General features: G+C 43.0%; 1 protein-coding gene across 1 annotated transcript in view; it reads left to right on the top strand.

Annotated features, from left to right (window-relative positions):
* Positions 1-15,155, top strand: part of MUC22 (mucin 22) — a 56,321-nt gene that overhangs the window by 13,444 nt on the left and 27,722 nt on the right. The window contains exons 4-9 of the mRNA XM_064380573.1: positions 11,612-12,583; positions 12,674-12,943; positions 13,184-13,483; positions 13,664-13,903; positions 14,024-14,683; positions 14,924-15,103. Of these exons, the coding sequence (XP_064236643.1) occupies positions 11,612-12,583; positions 12,674-12,943; positions 13,184-13,483; positions 13,664-13,903; positions 14,024-14,683; positions 14,924-15,103 (2,622 nt within the window). The remainder of the gene's footprint in view (positions 1-11,611; positions 12,584-12,673; positions 12,944-13,183; positions 13,484-13,663; positions 13,904-14,023; positions 14,684-14,923; positions 15,104-15,155) is intronic.

Below are 15,155 nucleotides of genomic sequence, written 5' to 3'. Positions count from 1 at the left end.
GTATTCTTATGCCTTTGCATCCTCATAGCTTAGCTCCCACACATCAGTGAGAACATATGATATTTGGTTTTCTATTCCTGAGTTACTTCACTTAGAATAATAGGCTCCAGTCTCATCCAGGTCGCTGAAAATGCTGTTAATTTATCCCTTTATTTATTTATTTATTTATCTATTAATTTTTAAAGACAGGGTTTCACCATGTTGGTCAGGCTGGTCTTGAACTCTCGACCTCAGGTGATCTGCCTGCCTTGGCCTCCAAAGTGCTTAGATTACAGGCGTGAGCTACCATGCCTGGCCAATTTATCCCTTTTTATGGCTGTATAGTATTCCATCATATGCCAGTTTCTTTATCCACTCATTGATTGATGGGCATTTGGGTTCCACGACTTTGCAATTGTGAATTGTGCTGCTATAAACATGTGTGTGCAAGTATCTCATTTGAATAATGACTTCTTTTCCTCTGGATAGATACCCAGTAGTGGGATTGCTGGATCAAATGGTAGTTCTACTTTTAGTTCTTCAAGGAATTTCCACACTGTTTTCCATAGTGGCTGTACTAGTTTACATTCCCACCAGCAGTGTAGAAGGGTTCCCTGATCACCGCATCCACACCAACTTCTGCTGTTTTTTGATTTTTTGCTTCCATTCTTCTTTGGATGCTGCCTGATTCCAAATCCATGTCTAATCCCCTGACAATTTCCTTGATAGAAACAAATTGGAGGTTGGCCACTGGGTGGTTGGCTCTGGCATTGGATCAGCGGTGGCTGTAAAAGGAAATAGCCCAGGGGAGAAGTGAATTGGGCTCCATGTGCCTCCAAAAGACTGTTTGAGACAGTTCCGTTCACTCCCATCTTTGATTTCTTACATCCCCATATCTTCCCTGATTTTGAGACACCAGGTTAATTGGCTCATCCATTCCATTGCCTTTACTGTAGGATGGCATGTCAGGAAGTGGGCAGTGCAGCTGAAAGAGAAGGTCCAGGTTGGATGATGTGGAGGGTTTGGGGTGCTTCCCTGTTCTTCCTCAGTAATCATCTGTTTCCTGCACCCCGCTCAGGATTTGCTCCTTCACCTGCTCCAGCACTTCTTCCCTCGGCATTCTTTTTCTTCCCTTTCCTGTTGCCTTCATCCTGAATGCTTCGACCGTTCTCCACCTACCCATGCCTTCCGGATCCACCTGTTACCTGTCTTCATCCCTAACTCCAGTCCTATCTGTCTGATTTTAAACAAGAGTCCCCTTACCTCAGAAGAAACTGTCATTCATGTAGTCATTCAACAACATTTATACAGCTCCTAGTCTGGGCCTGGCACTGCTCCATGCTAGGCCATGGTGAGGAATGGAGCAGGAAACGCCATGGTCTTTGCCTCTTGGAACTCTCGGTCTACTGTTAAACATAGACTTAAGTAATATTTCCTTACAAAAGGGAACAAGAGTGCAAGTACTGACAGGCCCCTCCTCTTTTCCCACCACTAGATCTGTAAAGTGACCCACTGTGTCTCCCGTAGCCCGTTACGGATTAGCAAGGACCACTCCTCCATCTGAACGCTGGGCGCCTTCTCACCCTCTTGCCGTCTCGGGGGCCTTGTTCAGTGCTTTCTCCTTCCCCTCCCATCTCGCTTTACCTTTCTTGGGTTCTTTCCATCAGCATCCAAACAAGCTTCAGTCTGTGTGCACAAGGGTCATCCAAGGAGATGAAAACTTGGGTTTCCAGGCCCTGACACCCTACTAAGCAAGATCCTGATTCAGTAAGCTTCGTGGGATGGGGTGGGTTTCTCAGACAGTGTGACCCCGGAGGCCCCTGGATTGAACACTGTTTGAATGATGTCTATCCTAACGTCCCTGCATCACTCCTCAGCCACCGCCTCTCCCTTCACTCTCCTTCCTCACCCCCATTCTTGAAGGCCTTCCCCACATTTGCTGTGTCACCTCTCACCTCCCATTCACTTGTTTATTTTACTAGGTAATGCATGTAAATAGTTCTGAGAAAGAAATACTTTTATTCCTACAAGGCTTCTCGTAAAACTTCAGCCCCTGACTCCCTTTCCCCAACTACTTCTTACTCTGAGTCCTGCTTCCCAGGGTTCTTTTTGGCATTTACCTTCATGCTGCATTTATCTATTTATTTAGAGACTCGCTCTGTCGCCCAGGCTGGAGTGCAGTGACCCCATCATAGCTCACTGCAGCCTAGAAGTCCTGGGCTCAAGTGATCCTCTCACCTCAGCTTTCCAAAGCACTGGGATTACAAGCGTGAGCCATTGCTCCTGGCCATAAATTCTCCTACTACTAATACTTCTTTGTTGATTGAGGGTTTTCTTCTGTTTTTTTTTTTTTTTTTTTTTTTTTTTTCCCCCTGCTTTCGGCATGATTTATTGTCTTCCTTCTAATGAAAAGGAGGATTTAGGTTAGACCCCTCCCCCTGCACGCTTATGTCTCATGTTCCAGCTCACAATTCTCCCCAAATGATTGCATCAAATTTTTGGTGTTAAATTAGTATTTAGTGTTTACATTATAATAATAAATGTTACCTCTAGTAACATTTATAACTGGGTCATATAATTACGTTATGGTGGTTGGCCATTCTTGTAATTTTTGTTTTTCTAGATATTAATAATAGCATCATTTAAAAAATTTCCATAGTTTTCTTCATATGCATCATTAATTCATCCCAAAACCTCCGCCAGAAGTGTCCCTGCCTTTTCAATGCACGTGAAGCAATCTATCAGTTTCACCTTTTTCACTTGAGCAATCCCGTTTGGAAGCCTCTGTCCAACCAGTACTGGCTGCTTGCTAGGTCTCTTGTCCTGCAGTTTGTATTCAGCAACATTCTGGAAATAATTCTAATCTTTTTTTCTGTCTTTATTCTTTTATCTTGGAGCAGCACTTTCTCTAGAAGCTTCCAGAGAGAGAGTTTAGGGTGGGAAATTATTGTAAAACCTTATGCACTGTTAGGGTAATGCTAAGCTGCTGTAACAAGGAGATCCCGAAAGTGACTTTGAAAAATAAACTTGTTTGTACCCATCCTAAGGTGAGTATTGTAAGATGGTGGGAGCTCTGTTCCATGCAGTCATTCAGGGACCCCAGGTGAATATGTTTCTTCCATCTTCAACATATGGTTTCCAGTGTCATCATCATTTCAGCCCAAGGAGAGGGTAGTAGAATAGTATTTTGTATTATTTTATGATACAGTCAGTCAAGGTGCAGCCACAAAAGGAAAGGCTCACAGGCCCTAGAGACAGGAGGCATGGCACTGCCATGCCGGACCACCTGAGAAAGCAAGGTAGTCAGGAGGCAGAAGACAGGAGTGAGGGAAAGGTTTAGGTTTTTCCTTTTATTAGGGTTTCTGTGGGAAAGGCAAGGAAGGGCAGGGTGAACAGTTTAGGATTGGCTGGTTTGAACAATTCCTGTGTTCTTTGAGCTATATGGCTGATTACTACCTAGTTGCCTGGTACTTGGCTTTGTAATGATTCAGGCAGATAAATATTGTTTCCTGGAGTGTATGGGTGTATGGGCCAGATCGAAGAGCATTGGCTCTGGAATGGTTAGTTTGCAAATCAGCTCATGCTTCTGGCTAGGCCCTTTGCTACTTCTAAGAATTGGCTAGCCCAGGAAGGTGCTGTCTCTCCCTAGCTAGAAAAGTTTGTTAAAATGTCAAAACATGATAATATACAGAAAAAAAAAATATGTATACAAGCAGAAATCAAGGAATAGATATTTACTCTGAAACAAATGAAGTGGAAATTATATGTGTTCCTTCCCTTTAGGGGCCTCTGACTAGGGCTTAGACATGTAGCCCTACCTAGCTACAAGAGAGGTTGAGAAATGCAAATTACCCATGTGCCCAGGAAGAAGAGAAAAATGGGCCTACCTGTCCATAGACCTTATACGTCTGAATATGTCTTATTCGACCCTCACATTTGACTCATAGTTTAGCTGGTTATAAAATTCTAGGAAGGATATGATTTTTCCTCAGGATTTTGAAGGCATTGATCCACTGTTTCTAGATTCTAGATTGTGAAGTCTGGTATCATTTAGATTACTGACCTCTTGTAAGAGACCCATTTTTTTTTTCTTCTGGAGGATTTCAGATTTTTAAAACTACTGTTCTAAAATTTCATGATATGGTGCCATAGTATAGATTCTTCTTTCACTGTGTTAGGAATTTGTACAGTAGAAAGTTATATTAATCAGTTCTGGGAAATTATCTTGCATTTTTTTCTTTGATAATTGCCTCTCATCCATTTTCTTTGTTCTGTCTTTCTGAAAAATCTTATGATTTGGATGTTTGACCTCGTGAACTGTCACTCTAATTTTCTTTTTTTCTTTTTTTTTTTTTTTGGATTTCCAACTTCTTTTTTTTTTTTATTGCATTTTAGGTTTAGGGGTACATGTGAAGAACACTCAAGATTGTTGCATAGGTACACACACGGCAGTGTGATTTTCTGCCTTCCTCCCCATCACCTGTATCTGGCATTTCTCCCCATGCTATCTCTCCCCAACTCCCCAACCCCCACTGTCCCTCCCCTATTTCCCCCCGACAGACCCCAGTGTGTGATGCTCCCCTCCCTGTGTCCATGTGTTCTCATTGTTCAACACTCGCCTATGAGTGAGAACATGTGGTGTTTGATTTTCTGTTCTTGTGTCAGTTTGCTGAGAATGATGGTTTCCAGGTTCATCCATGTCCCTACAAAGGACACGAACTCATCATTTTTGATGACTGAATAGTATTCCATGGTGTATATGTGCCACATTTTCCCTGTCCAGTATATCCTTGAAGGCATTTGGGTTGGTTCCAAGTCTTTGCTATTGTAAACAGTGCTGCGATGAACATTCGTGTGCATGTGTCCTTATAGTAGAATGATTTATAATCCTTTGGATATATACCCAATAATAGGATTGCTGGGTCAAATGGGATTTTTATTTCTAAGTCCTTGAGGAATCGCCACACTGTCTTCCACAATGGTTGAACTAATTTACACTCCCACCAACAGTGTAAAAGTGTTCCTATTTCTCCACATCCTCTCCAGCATCTGTTGTCTCCAGATTTTTTAATGATCGCCATTCTAACTAATACCATCTACAGTGAGATGGTATCTCAATGTAGTTTTGATTTGCATTTCTTTAATGACCAATGATGATGAGCATTTTTTCATATGTTTGTTGGCCTCATATATGTCTTCTTTTGTAGAGTATCTGTTCATATCCTTTGCCCACTTTTGAATGGGCTTATTTTTTTTCTTGTATATCTGTTTTAGTTCTTTTCAGATTCTGTATATTAGCCCTTTGTCAGATGGGTAGATTGCAAAAATTTTTTCCCATTCTGTTGGTTGCCAATTCACTCTAATGACTGTTTCTTTTGCTGTGCAGAAGCTGTGGAGTTTGATTAGGTCCCATTTGTCTATTTTGGCTTTTGTTGCCAATGCTTTTGGTGTTTTGGTCATGAAGTCCTTGCCTATGCCTATGTCCTGAATGGTTTTGCCTAGATTTTCTTCTAGGGTTTTGATGGTGTTAGGTGTTATGTTTAAGTCTTTAATCCATCTGGAGTTAATTTTCGTGTAAGGGGTCAGGAAGGGGTCCAGTTTCTGCTTTCTGCATATGACTAGACAGTTTTCCCAACACCATTTATTAAACAGGGAATCCTTTCTCCATCTAATTTTCTTATATTTCTTCTTCTGTCTTCCAACTCTGTCACTTTATTTTTTTTTTTTGGAGAGATTTCCTCAGCTTCTTGTCTTCAAATCCTTCTGGTAAATTTTGAGGTTTTTTTTTTTTTTTTTTTTTTTAATTTCAAAGAGACTTTTTTTCTCTACAATCATTTTTAAAATGACACCTTTTATTTGTTATTTTTTAAATTTTTTCTGTGGGTGCTACACTTTCACTTATATTGCTGAGGACATTTGAAGTTGGTTTTGCTATTTGCATTGTCTCAGTTGTCTCTGGCTTTGCTTCATAGGGATATTTGTTTTGATCTCTATACTTCAAGCTAGAGATTTTCCTCAAATATCTGGTAATCCCAGAATGTCCTTTGCATTTGAGAGTGAGGCTCTAAAATGATACCTGGAAGCTTTGTGTGCAGGGATACTCCTGTCAATGGATGGACTTAGTTTTAGGGTAACTTACCAGAAAAATGGTAGTTTTGATTGGGAAGATCCTCAAAATGTCAGTATCTGGTGTTGGCTAATTTCTTTCCACAAGAATAATTCTCCAGATCCTGTCTAGAGCATACTAGCATAGCTGCTGAATAGTGGAAGCGGATTAAGGGATGAGGTAATGAGGGTTTTACAGTTCAGGGTGTAAGCATTTCCTTAATTGCATAGTTTCAGTAAAACCTCTCACTCCTGCCCTCAGCAGTGCCTGGGATCACTGGCCTAGAGTTTCTTTGGTCTCAAGTCTCAATATCTCCAGAGATAAAACCCTAAGCTCTTGTAAGGGAGACAGGTGTATTCACCCAACTACTTGAGTGGAAGGAGGGATCTGGAGCTGCGAGACAGTCTCTAGCTACATTGCATTTCGACCATCCTTCCTGTATTTACTCACATGCCACATCCAAATCTTCAGAGGAACCTGGATGCAACTCCTAAACCCTTCTAGGATTACACGGAATTGATAATTCACCAGTAGTTGACTTACTCTCACCCCCAATGGAGGCTTGTATGTTGAAGCTTTTTCTGTTGTGTGGGAGAGTTACCACTCATCCACCTGCTATTATCTTTTAAAAAAATGTAAATCTCTCCTCTGCTGTTGTCATCTCTTCATTCTTTGTCTTTGTGGAGGTATGTCCTTTGTTATTTCTCTACTTTTTATTCTCCTTTAAAATCTATAAGTCTCCATATATTCTTGTTTATTCTTTTATTCATTCCAATTGGAGGGTACCCCATCATGCAAATCTGTTTTCAATAAACTAAACACTCACTTACCTATTGTCTCCGAATCCAATGGACATGCCCCAGGCCACATCTTACTTGATCTCTCTGCAAAAATCAATTCAGCTAACTATCATATTTTTCCAGAGCCTCTCTATTCTCTTGACTTCCTTGATTCACTTTTTAGAGTTTTATTTCTACCTTACTGGCTGCTCCTTCTCAGTCTCATTCATTAGCCTCTCCTCCCCTACCTGACATCTGAATGACGGAGTAGCCAGAGCTTGGTCCAGAGCCCTCTTCTCCAACTATACTCTCCCAGACAAGTGATCTCAGTCAGCCTCATGGCTTTAAATACATTGTCTATTTAAATGACTTCCAGTTTTATGTCTATTGTTTTGATCTCTCCTCTGAGAACTAAGTGCAGGTTTCTAGCTGCCAACAAACAGTCTCCTGGATATCTAATGGGCACAAAAAGTTCAAAATCTCTAATATTTCCAGTCTTCACTTTATCCCTATTCATTCAGGTAAGTAGAACTAACTTCCAACTCCTTGCATAAGCCCCAAAGCTGGAAGTTGTTCTTGACTTCTTTTCCTGCCATCTACCACATGCAGTTTTTCAACACTCCCTATTGGGTCTACTTTTCTAATTTCAAAACACAGTTTGTATTCATCCACTGAAATTTATCTCCCCTGCTAACATCCTAGTCCAAGCAACAGTTAGTGCTCTTAACCAATTTTCTGTTTTCATTCTTGCCCTCCTACATTCCACTTTTCACGCAGCAGGCTGAGTGTGATCTTTAAAAAACATAAATTTTTTGTTGTCTGCTTTCTCTTTCCTTCCTGAATGATTAAACCCCAGGTCATTAGGCGGGGCAGAGCAAAGCAGGTATCAGGGTTGGATAGGAGGGGAGACAGGAGTGGCCCATAGAAGGATATAAGAAACTAAACTGGGGCCGGAAACCGTGGCTCACGCCTGTAGTTCCAGCACTTTGGGAGACTGAGGCCGGTGGATCACGAGGTCAGGATTTCAAGACCAGCATGGCCAACATGGAAAAACCCTGTCTCTACTAAAAATACAAAAATTAGTTGAGTGTGGTGGTGTGCGTCTATAATCCCAGCTACTTAGGAGGCTGAGGCAGGAGAATCACTTGAACCCGGGAGGGGGAAGTTGCAGTGAGCTGAGATCAAACCACTGCACTCCAGCTTGGGTGATGGAGCAAGACTTCGTCAGCAAAGAAAGAAATAAGAAAGAGAAAGAAAGAAAGGAAGGAAGGAAGGAAGGAAAGGAAACTAAATTGGGTGAGGAGGACTTTCCCATAGAGTGGCAGCCTGTCATGTATTGTCAGAATCTTGTGAGGGTGAGAGAGGGTATGGGGTGGAGGGAGTATGGTCCAACATGAAGGGGTGAAAATAAATGAGTAGAATATCAGTGATTTGTGAGACAACATTTTGTCTACAATATGTGTTATTGAAGTTCCAGAAAACAAAGGGAAGAGAAAACATGTTTAAAGAAATAGTAGCTGTAAAAAATTGAATTTGATGAAAACTATAAACTCACAAATCCCAAGAACTCAACAAATATCAAGCAAAATAAACTTTAAAAAAAATCATACCAAAGTACAACATAATCAAATAACTAAAAATCAGTGATAAATGGTAAACCCTAGAACAAGCTAGAAAAAAAAGACACATTATATAGACAGGAGTAAAGACAAGCATGATAACAGACTTCCTGTGAAAAACCATGACAACCAGAAGATAAAGAAGCAACATCATTAAAATGCTGCAAGAAAAGATACTCTATCAACCTAGAATTACACAGAATAAAAATATTTTCAATATGAAGATGAAATGAAGGCTTTTCTCAGACAAGCTAAAACTAAAAGTCCACCTCCTGGAGACTGACACTTCTTTTAAATGTAAAAGAAAGTCCCTCAGGAAGAAAAAATTTAGATCTATGCAAAGTAATAAAGGAAGTGTGATGGAAACGATAAATACGTGGGTAAAAATAAAAGATTATTTTTCACTTAAATTCTTCTCAAAAGATAATATATTTAAATATCAATGAATTATGAGGCTTATAACATATGTAGACATAAATGTATGACAACAGTGGCACGAGGGATGGCTGAGGGAAACGGAAGTATACCGTGGTAAGACTCTCATGCCCTTACATGAAGAGGTATGCGATCTCTGGGAGGTGGACAGTGATACATTAAAGATGTATATCGTAAATCCTAAAGCAAGGGCACACAAAATAATAATGATATTTAATAGCTAATAGTGAAAATAAAATGGGGTCATAAAAAAGACTCAGGGCCAGGCACCGTGGCTCATGCCTGTAATCTCAGCACTTTGGGAGGCGGAGGCAGGTGGACCACTTCAGACCAGGAGTTAGAAACCAGCCTGGCCAACATGGTGAAACCCTGTCTCTACTTAAAATACAAAAATTAGCCCGGCGTGGTGGCCCATGCCTGTGGTTCCAGCTACTTGGGAGGCCGAGGCAGGAGAATCTCTTGAACCCGGGACGTGGAGGTTGCAGTGAGCCAAGATTGCACCACCACACTCCAGCCTGGGTGACAGACAGAACAAGACTCTCTCTGTCTTAAAAACTGGTTTCTAACTGCCAACAAACAGTCTCCTGTATATCTAATGGGCACAATAATTAAAAAAAAAAAAAAAACTTGGTTAATTAAAAAAAAAAAAAAGTAGGGGAAAAAAGGAGGAAAAGGAATGAAGACCAGATGGGAAAAATAGAAAACAAATATCAAGACTATTAAACTAGAGGCCAGTCACAGCGGTTCACACTTGTAATTCCAGCACTTCGTGGGGCTGAGGCAGGAAGATTGCTGGAGCCCAGGAGTTCGAGACAAGCCCAGGCAGCATAGGCAGACCACATCTTTACAAAAAATAAAAATTAAAAAATAATTAGCCAGGCATCATGACTCGTGCCTGTGGTCCCCGATAGTTTGGAGGCTGAGGCAGGAGGATTGCTTGATCTTTGAAAGTCAAGCCTGCAGTGAACCATGACTGTGCCACTGCATTCCAGCCTTGGTGACAGAGCAAGACTATCTCTAAAAAAGAATTAGATCCAATATATTGATAATTACATTAAATATATATGGTCCAGACACCCCAATTAAAAGGCAGAGATTGATACATTGGTATAAAAGAAAACCCCAATTAAACAATCAACCAAGAAATACATTTTAACTAACTATAACTACAAATATGGCAAAAAAAATGGGTAAAAATAAGAGGAAGAAAGTTACAGCCATAACTATATGTTAGCCATGCTAATGTCATTTTTTTTTAAATTGAGTGACTATTTCAATATCAAACAAAATAGGCTTAAGAAGAGGTATATTAATAGAAATAAACAAGGACACTTCATAATTATAATCATAACATAATGCTTATTAACTACAAGGGGAGAAAAACCAGCCTGGATATACCTTCTTAATCAAGTAATCCATGGGAATATCATCAATGATGGGACACATTAATATTATCTGTCACCTGATAGTATGTGAAGAGAAGAATACAACATCACTTCAATGGTATTCTTGGCAAAGATTAATAACATGAACCTAATCATGATGAAAAATTACAAAAACTCAATTTAAGGAAAATTCTATAACATAACTGGCCTGTAATCTTCAAAGGTTCAAAGTTCTGAAGATCAAAGGAAGACTGAAGAGACAAGACAAGTAAAAGCAACACATGATTCTGAATTGAACTGTTTCCTATTAAAGACATTATTAGGACAACTAACAAAACTTGAAAGGGATCTAAGGATCAGGTGGCAGCAATATATTCATGTGAATTTCTTGATGTCGATGGTTGTGTTATGGTTGTGTATGAGAATAGATAAGTATTGAAGGATAATGTGATATCAGGTTACCAAGTAACTCCCAAATGATTCAGGAAAAAGGGTTCTTTGTGTTACACTTTTTACAAAAGAATCTGTGATTTTTTTTTTCAAAATAAAAACAAAGAAAAATCAATCAGAGTATGTTATTCCAGTGGGTCCTCATTGTATTTGAGATGAAATTTAACCTTTCTGCTATGATATTTTGCTAAACTCTGAGCATACCTCGGTCAGCAAAAGAAATGTGGGCTTATGTTCTAGCAAGGAAGAGAGATTAAAATACAGACAATATAAATACACCTTGGGTTATGTGCTGTTAAAAAAGCAGGAGTCCTGCTTCAGAAATTATAGTTAGAAAAGGTCTCTCTACAGCCTTGTTTTCTCCTTCAATAACTACATTCCAGCCATCCTGGTCTTTTATTTATTCATGGATCACATCAAGCTCATTAACAACTCAGCGTATTTATGCTTATGCTATAGATCTATGCCGTCCTTCTCCTGGCCTTTCAAATGGCTGCCTTCTTATCCTTCTTATGCCTTCTTATCAGCTCTCAGTTCATATGTCAATTCCTCAGAGAGACCTTTTCTGACTATAGTATCTAAAGCAGCACCCCTGCTTTCTTTAACAGCACTTAAGCCAATGTGTATTTGTATTTTTTTATGTTGTATTACTCTTTTTACTAAATTATAGGCCCATATCTCTTTTGCTGACAGGAGTATGCCCAGAGTTTAGTAAAATACCAGGTACATATTAAGCCCTCAATATCTGAATAAATAAATGAGTAAGCAGTATTGAGTATCTATTAAAGTAACACTATACTCTAAACCTGCAAATCATCCTTAATCCATTCCCACCACCTTATTTGTCTTCCGCCTCAGGCTCTGAGAATACTACAGCCTTCACAAAAGGCTCTGACACCACCACAGTCTCCATCACAGGCTCTGAGACCACCATGGCCTCTACTATGGCCTTGACTACAGGCTCTAAGATCACCACAGACTCTACCACAGGCTCCGAGACAATGTTGGCCTCCACCATGGCTTCTACTGTGGCCTTCACCACAGGCTCTGAGATTGCCACCACCTCCATTGCAGGCTCTGAGGCCACTAAAGTCTCTACCACAGGCTCTGAGACCACCACAGCATTTACTGCAGGTTCTGAGACCACCACCACCTCCACCTCCACGTCAGGCTCTGAGAACACCACAACTTCAGCTGCAGACTCTGATATGATCACGGCATCCAGCATGAGCTCTGAGACCACTTTGGCCCCCACTGCAGCCTCTAACACCAGCACAGCCTCAACCACAGGCTCTAAGACCACTACAGTCCCCATCAAAACCTCTGAGACCACCACAGCCTCTACAGCAGGTTCTGAGACCACCACTTCCTCCACCACAGGCTCTCAGACCACCATAGTCTCTATTTCAGGTTCTGAGATCACCACCACCTCCACGGCAGGATCTGAGACTACCAGAGTCTCCACGGTAGGCCCTGAGACCACCACAGTCTCTAGTGCAGGCTCTGAGACCACCACAGCTTCTATGGCAGGCTCTGAAACCACCACCATGTCCACTGCAGGCTATGAGACCACTACAGTCTCTACCACAGGCACTGAGACTGCCACAGTCTCCACCATGGGCTCTCAGATCACCACAACCTCTACTACAAGCTCTGAAACCACCACAGCTTCTACTTCAGTCTCTGAGACCACCATCACCTCCACTGCAGGCTCTGAGACCACCACAGTCTCTACTTCAGGCTCTGAAACCACCATGGCTTCTACCACAGGCTCTGAGATCACCACAACCTCTACTGCAGGCTCTGAGACCACCAAGGCATCCACCATGGGCTCTGAGACTGCTATGGCCTCTACCATAGACTCTGAGACCACCAAGGTCTCCGCTGCAAGATCTGAGATGATCACAGTCTTTGCTATAGGCTCTGAGACCACCATGGCCTCTACCACAGGCTCTGAAATCATCACAGCCTCCACTGCAGGCTCTGAGACCACCCCAGCTTCCACCACAGGCTCTAAAACCACTATAATCTCTAACACAGGCTCTGAGACCTCCACAGCCTCCATCATGAGCTCTGAGACCACCACATATTCTACCACAGGCTCTGAGACCACCACAGCCTCCACTGCAGGCTCTGAGACAACCACAGCCTCCATTGCAGATTCTGAGACCACTACAACCTCTACTACAGGCTCTGAGATCACCACAGCCTCTATTACAAGCTCTGAGGCCACTGTGGTATCCACCACGGGTTCTAAGACCACTATGGCCTCTACGATAGGCTCCGAGACCACCAAGGCTTCCACTGTGAGCTCTGAGATAACCACAGTCTTCACTGAAGTCTCTGAGACCACCATGACCTCTACCACAGACTCTGAAACTACCAAAGATTCCACTGCAGCCTCTGAAACTACCACCACCTCTATTAAAGGCTCTGAGGCCACTACAGTCTTAGCCACAGGCTCTGAAACCATCATAGCCTCTACTGCAGGCTTAGAGACCACCACAGTCACTACCACAGGCTCTGAGACCACCACAACCTATACTGAAGGCTCTGAGATGACCACATCCTCTACTGCAGGCTCTGAGACCACCACAGCCTCTACCACAGGCTCTGAGACCACCACAGCCTCTACTGCAGGCTCTAAGACCACCACAGCCTCTACTGCAGGCTCTGAGATCACCACAGCCTCTACTGAAGGGTCTGAGACCACCATAGTCTCTACCTCAGGCTCTGAGACCAGCACAGTCTGTAATGCAGGCTTGGAGTCCACCACCACCTCTGCTGAAGGCTCTGAGATGACTATAGTCTCCACTGCAGGTTCAGAGACCACCACAGCCTCTATTACAAGCTTGGAGACCACCACTACCTCTACTGAAGGCTCTGAGATGACTACAGTCTCCATCACAGACTCTGAGACCACCACAGCCTCTACTGCAGGCTCAGAGACCACTGCAGTCACTACCATAGGCTCTGAGACCACCACAGCCTCTACTGAAGGCTTTGAGTCCACCACAGTCTCTACCACAGGATCTTGGGCCACCACAGCTTCCACTGCAGGCTCTGAGACTGCTACAGTTGCTACCACAGGCTCTGAGACCATGACAGCCTATACTGCAGGCTCTGAGATCACTACAGTTTCTACCATGGGCTATGAAATCACCACAGCCTCTACTCAAGGCTCTGAGATGACTACAATCTCCACCACAAGCCCTGAGACCATGACAGCCTTTACTGAAGGCTCTGAGAGCACTATAGTTTCTATTGCAGGCTCTGAGATCACAACAGCTTCTATTGCAGGCTCAGAGACCACTACAGTCACTACCATGGGCTCTGAGACTACCACACCCTCTATTGCAGGCTCAGAGACCACCGCTACCTCTACTGAAGGTTCTGAGATGACTACAGTCTCCACCACAGATTCTGAGACCACAACAGCCTCTATTGCAGGCTTTCAGACCACCACAGTTATTACCACAGGCTCTGAGACCACCACAGCCTATACTGAGGGCTCTGAGACCACCTCAGTTTCTACCACGGGCTATGAAACCACCATAGCCTCTACTTCAGGCTCTGAGACCACCATACCCTCTACTGAAGTCTCTGAAACCACCACAGCCTCTACTCAAGGATCGAATACTACCACAGCCTCTACTCTAGGCTCTGAGATGACTAGAGTCTCCACCACAGGCTCTAAGATCACCATAGTCTCTACTGCAGGCTCTGAGATCACCACAGCCTCCCCTGCAGGCTTGGAGACCACCACAGTCTCTACCATAGGCTCTGAGATCATCAGAACCTCTATTTCAGACTCAGAGACCATTACAGTCACTACCACAAGCTCTGAGACCACCGCAGTCTCTACTGCGGGCTCTGAGACCACTATCACCTCTACTGAAGGCTCTGAGATGACTACAGTCGCCACCACAGACTCAGAGACCACCACAGTCTCTTCTGCAGTCTCAGGGACCACTACAGTCACTACCACGAGCTCTGAAACCACCACAGCCTCTACTGCAGGTTCAGAGATCACCACCACCTCTACGGAAGGCTCTAAGATGATTACAGTCTCTCCCAGAAGCTCTGAGACCAACACAGACTCTACGAAAAGCTCTGAGACCACCACAGTCTCTTCTGCAGGTTCAGAGACCATTACAGTCACTACTATGAGCTCTGAAACCACCACAGCCTCTACTACAGGCTCTGAGACCACCACCACCTATACGGAAGGCTCTGAGATGACTACAGTCTCCGCCAGAGGCTCTGAGACCACCACAGCCTCTACCGCGGGCTCTGGGACCACCACAGCCTCTACCACGGGCTCTGGGACCACCACAGCCTCTACCGCGGGCTCTGGGACCACCACAGCCTCTACTGAAGGCTCTGAGACCACCACAGCCTC

The sequence above is a fragment of the Aotus nancymaae genome, unplaced genomic scaffold (assembly GCF_030222135.1).
Source record: "Aotus nancymaae isolate 86718 unplaced genomic scaffold, 86718_ANA_hifiasm-v0.15.2.pri h1tg000027l, whole genome shotgun sequence".
Classification (NCBI taxonomy): Eukaryota; Metazoa; Chordata; class Mammalia; order Primates; family Aotidae; genus Aotus; species Aotus nancymaae.
Note: the sequence above shows the minus strand (reverse complement) of the source record. Positions and strands in the feature narration are given on the sequence as shown.